The sequence below is a fragment of the Stenella coeruleoalba genome, assembly GCF_951394435.1.
Source record: "Stenella coeruleoalba genome assembly, chromosome: 17".
Classification (NCBI taxonomy): Eukaryota; Metazoa; Chordata; class Mammalia; order Artiodactyla; family Delphinidae; genus Stenella; species Stenella coeruleoalba.
Window position 1 is genome coordinate 501,146 of NC_137163.1, and position 4,415 is coordinate 505,560.

General features: G+C 67.9%; 1 protein-coding gene across 1 annotated transcript in view; it reads left to right on the forward strand.

Annotated features, from left to right (window-relative positions):
- Nucleotides 1-2,664: 2,664 nt before the first annotated feature.
- The window catches only part of SCRT1 (scratch family transcriptional repressor 1), a gene marked incomplete at both ends in the record, with an annotated part of 9,336 nt that continues 7,585 nt past the window's right edge, over nt 2,665-4,415 (forward strand). The window contains one exon of the mRNA XM_079901789.1: nt 2,665-2,848. Within this exon, the coding sequence (XP_079757915.1) occupies nt 2,665-2,848 (184 nt within the window). The remainder of the gene's footprint in view (nt 2,849-4,415) is intronic.

Genomic DNA, 4,415 nt, shown 5'->3' on the forward strand with positions numbered 1-4,415 from the left:
CTGGATGAAGGAACAGAAATGAGGGAAAAGCGAAGGGCGATGGAGGAATGGGACTGAGGAAACAGGTGCAGAGGGAGGGACAAAGGACAGGGTAGGGGAGTGGAAGAATGAGGGAAGGGGTGGAGGAGCAAAAGTACACGGACAGAGCGACAGGGCCACTGGGATAACGGAGGGGGACAGGGACGTGGTCCGAGAGCAGTACTGGGGCGGACTGTTCGGGAGGCGGGGAACCCAGGGTGAAGGGAGTGCGCCTGGCCCGTCCCGCTGGCGCCCCGAGGGTTAGCCCGGTAATTAGGCCTCGGTCCAGATGGGCCCCCCAGTCCCGCAATCAAAATGCTAATTGGGCCCGTGCCTCCGGCTGCGCCTCTGCCTGGCCCCCCTGGGAGGGGGCAGGGACGAGTGGCTCGGCCGAGGGGGATCCCCGTCCCCGCCCCCACTGCGGGGCCCGCCGGCTGCGGCTCTGCGATAAGGGGCCAGCCGCGCCCCGCCCCCGCCCCTTGGGAGCAACTGCCACGCAAGATGAATATCCCGCCACTGCCGCGGCCTGGACCGCCGCCACAAAGCGGGCCTGTGGTCTCCGCCGCGCCCCCGCGCCGGGCTGGCTCGCTCACAGCCACGCTCACTCGGCTCCTGGGCTGAGATGCGGGAGGAACCGGAGAGCCGGGCAGGCGGCGGGGCGCTGAGCTCAGCGCGCCCGGCACGCCCCCGAACGCGCGCCCCCGGTGCGGCCCTCCCGCCGCGCGCTCCCGGCAGGTGTCCGCGGGACCGCCGTGCCGCCCCGCACAAGGTCACCGCTCTCTGCGCCGGGTGCGCACGCGCTCCCGGCTCGGACGCGCCCGGATACTCCCGGAGCCACCCCTGCAACCTTGGTCCTCAGGGACGGCGGGCTGCGTTGGGGAGCGCTCGGAGCGTGGAGACCCGAACCTCCGGGCGGGGGAGGGTGAGGGGACAATGGCGGCGCCGGGCCCTAATTGGGGACATATGTCCTCGCGCGCGGCCATTGTGCGGCCCGGAACTCCCCGCACCCCCGCGCCAGCCATTGGCTGCTGGGCCTGACGTCATGGGGGCTGCAAACTCGGGGCGGGCGGCCGGGGGAAGGGTTATCCGCCTGGTTGCGGGGCCGCGTGGGGGAGCTGCAGGCGCGCGGGAGGGCGGAAAACCACCAGTGAAACCGAATTTCTGGAGCAAGGGCAAAGCAGCCCCTCTCCCCCTTCACATCCCGCTCGGTGCGTCGCCGCTGCGCTCGACCTCCGGCCCTTGGGAGGAAGGCGGGGGTGGAGGAGGCCTCTCCAGCGGGCGCGGGGTCAGCCCGGGTGACCGAGTGGCAGGGAGCCACTGCGGCACAGGGCGAGCGCAGCACTTCCACACTGCACTTTCGCTGCCTCAGCATTCGCTCCTTCGCCTCCCGCCTCCCCCACCTGCCCCCGCAGATCCCTCGCCTCCACACCCGAGAGTTAGACTGGCCGGACCATTCTGGGGTCCGCCCTGCGTTGCTCCCCCAAAGATCCCAAGTCCGGGCTCGTGGGTCCCAGGCCTGTTTCCACCTCTCCCCCCACGCCCCACAATGCCGCGGACAGCTGGGCCTCCGTTCCTGGAGTCTCTCGGGGGAACTCCACACAAGCCGGGCCGCGGCATCCCCAAGACCCCTCCCAGGAGATCCTGGCGGGGGCCCGGCCCAGCGCAGCCATTTCCGCCGTCCTCTCCCCCACTCCTCCCACCCCCTCCCTCAGCTCCTGGGCTTTAAAAGCCGGAGGCTGGGCCGGGCCGCAGGCAGAGGCGGCCGCGGGTGCAGGAGGCCGGGCCCAGGAGCTGTCGGAGGGCCGAGCCCCGCCCCCGGAGCCCCCGTCCCTCCCTCCCACCTTCCCTCGGCCCGCCCTCCCAGCGCACCCCTCCCCCCGAGGACCCCCGCCCGCCGCCCGCCGCCCGCCGCCCGCCGCCGCCGCCGCCGCCGCTCGCTCCGGCTGCAGAACAATAAAGCCAGCCTCCCAGAGACCCCCTTCCGAGGACCCCCGCCCGGCGGCCGAGCCCCCGCGGCCCGCCCCTCGCAGCTCGCGCCGGCTTTACCCGCCCGGTCGCTGGCCGAGGTGCTGGCCGGGCCGGCGCTGGCCGCGGTGCTGAAGCTGCCGGCACTCCCGCCGCCGCCCCGTTCTCCGGGCCCGGCGCCGCCACCTCCGGGGGCATGGGGGGTCGCTGACTGAGGCTCCGCCGCGGTGGCGGGGGGGAGGGGAAGGGGGCCGCGGAGCCGGGCCAGCCCTGCACCCACTCGCAGCCTCCGGGCCCGGGACGGAGCCGCTCCCCCCCTCCCCGCCCTCCCAGCCTCCTCCCCCGCCTGTCCAGGGGCGGCACTGCGGGCTGGGGAGCCGGGACCAGAGGAGGAAAGGAAGGAAGGAAGGAAGAGAAGAGAGAAGAGGAGAAGAGAGAAGAGAATAGAAGAAGAGAAGAGAAGGAAGGAAGGAGAAGAAAAGGGATCCCGAGGAGCAGAGGAGGAAACGCAGGACAGGCAGGCAGAAGAGAGGACGGCACTCGCGCGGCAGCACCCAAAGGCCAGAGTGGGGACCCGTGCTGCTTCCGCCGCCCCTCGGATGGTGACGGGGCCCCGCCGCGGCCGCAGCCCCCCCGCGTCCCGGCTCCGCAGGCCCACAGCGCCGGAGCCCCGCAGGAATCATGCCCAGATCCTTCCTGGTCAAGAAGGTCAAACTTGACACGTTCTCCTCGGCAGACCTCGAGAGCTCCTACGGGCGCGCCCGAAGCGACCTCGGCGAGCGACTGCAGGAGAAAGGTGTGAGCTGGGATGAGGCTGGGGGCGGCGAGGGGCCCAGGGCAGGGCCGGAAGGGGTAGAGGGCCAGAGTGTGGGGCTGGAGGGAGCAGGGGCCCCAGGAAATAGACCCGAGGGAACCAGAACCAGCAGGAGGCAGTGGCTGGAGTGGGGCTTGGAGGGGAGGGAGATGGGGGGTAGGGAGAGGGGAAGGCAGAGGTAGGCCAGAACGGAGCCAAGGCTGGGCAGCGAGAGTGTCAATGCAGGAGAGACTGTGGGGAACAGGGGGCAGGAACAGGAGGTACCTGAAGGTACACACTGACCCACACCCTGACCGACACAGCATGGACACCTGCTGACATGACAGGACTTAGCGATGCATGCAAACCCACACTCAGGAAGCTGAGCCTGCTTCGGAGCCCTCTCCTCTTCTTTGGCTACACCTCCAGGACCCCCTGCTAGGGCCATCAGGGAAGTGCTATGAGCTCCAGGGAGTAGCCCTGTGGTCCAGTGGGGGCGGCCCACCTGTCAGGGCAAAGGTCCCAGCCGAGGCAGCAGCAGTGTCTTCTTCCCTGAATCCAGGGTCAGGGAGAAGGGTGTGGGCAGGTGGGCTGTGGGCCGGGAAGTCCAAAGTGCTGGAGGCAGGGGGAGGCTCTTTGTGTAAGGGCGCCCAAATTCAAGGACAACTGTTAGCACGCAGGCAAGGGGTCTGAGAGTGCCAGCAGCTAGGGTGGTAAAACAAGTGTGACCTGAAGAAGCATAAGCCTGTGTGCGAGCCTGTGTGTGCCCATGTGACTGCGTGTGGCCATGTGACTGTGTGCGCTTGTGTGTGACCCTGTATGAGTGTGTGCCTGCCTGTGTGCCACTACATGGGACCATGTGACTCTGAGGCTGCTTTGCGCCCATGTGACTGGTGACCCTAGCTGAGAGTGTCTGGGTGGCTGCATGTCTGACCCTGCACGAGTAGGTGGCACAGGCCTGGGTCAGCATGCAGCCCACCCTGAGGGGACTCCAGGATTGACAGTGTCTGAGAGGCTGACTGTAACCCTGAAGAAGCCAGAGCCTGTATTGTGTGGGGTGTGCATTTGTGACTTTGAGGTTGTGAGACCCATCTCATGCCTTGAGAACAGCTGCAGTTACCGGCATGAATAATGCTGCCTGCCTGCAGCTTGTCCCTGCGAAGGTGTCCCCTGGTGGACGCCCTGGCACTGTCTCCAATGCAGCATCTTCCTGGTCGTCTGTCCTGGGGCTGAGGAAGGCCCCCATAAAGGATTAGGGCCTGGGGGAAGAGGGCAATGCGGAACAAGGTAGGACCCAAGGCTGCAGGATGACTGAAGGGAGTGGGGGCAGAAGCAGAGTGGATGGAGGGAGATAGGGCTGGAGCTGAAGGTGGTCAAATCTAGTGAGTAGTGGGAGAGCTGGGAGATGAAAGGGAGGTGCTAGAGGTCTGCGGGAGGTAGAATTCTCCAGGGCTTGTGGGGAGACCTCGAGCACCGGAGAGGGTCGGCATCAAGGCTGGGCGCGGGTTCTCAGCACAGTGGAAAAGCCGCTGGGAGCCATGAGAGCGGGAGCGACGGGGTCCCTGGACAGGCGGTCCTGGCTTTGTGCGCTGCGGGTCTGCAGTGTGTTGCATAATCAGGGAAAACTGCTGAAGTGGGG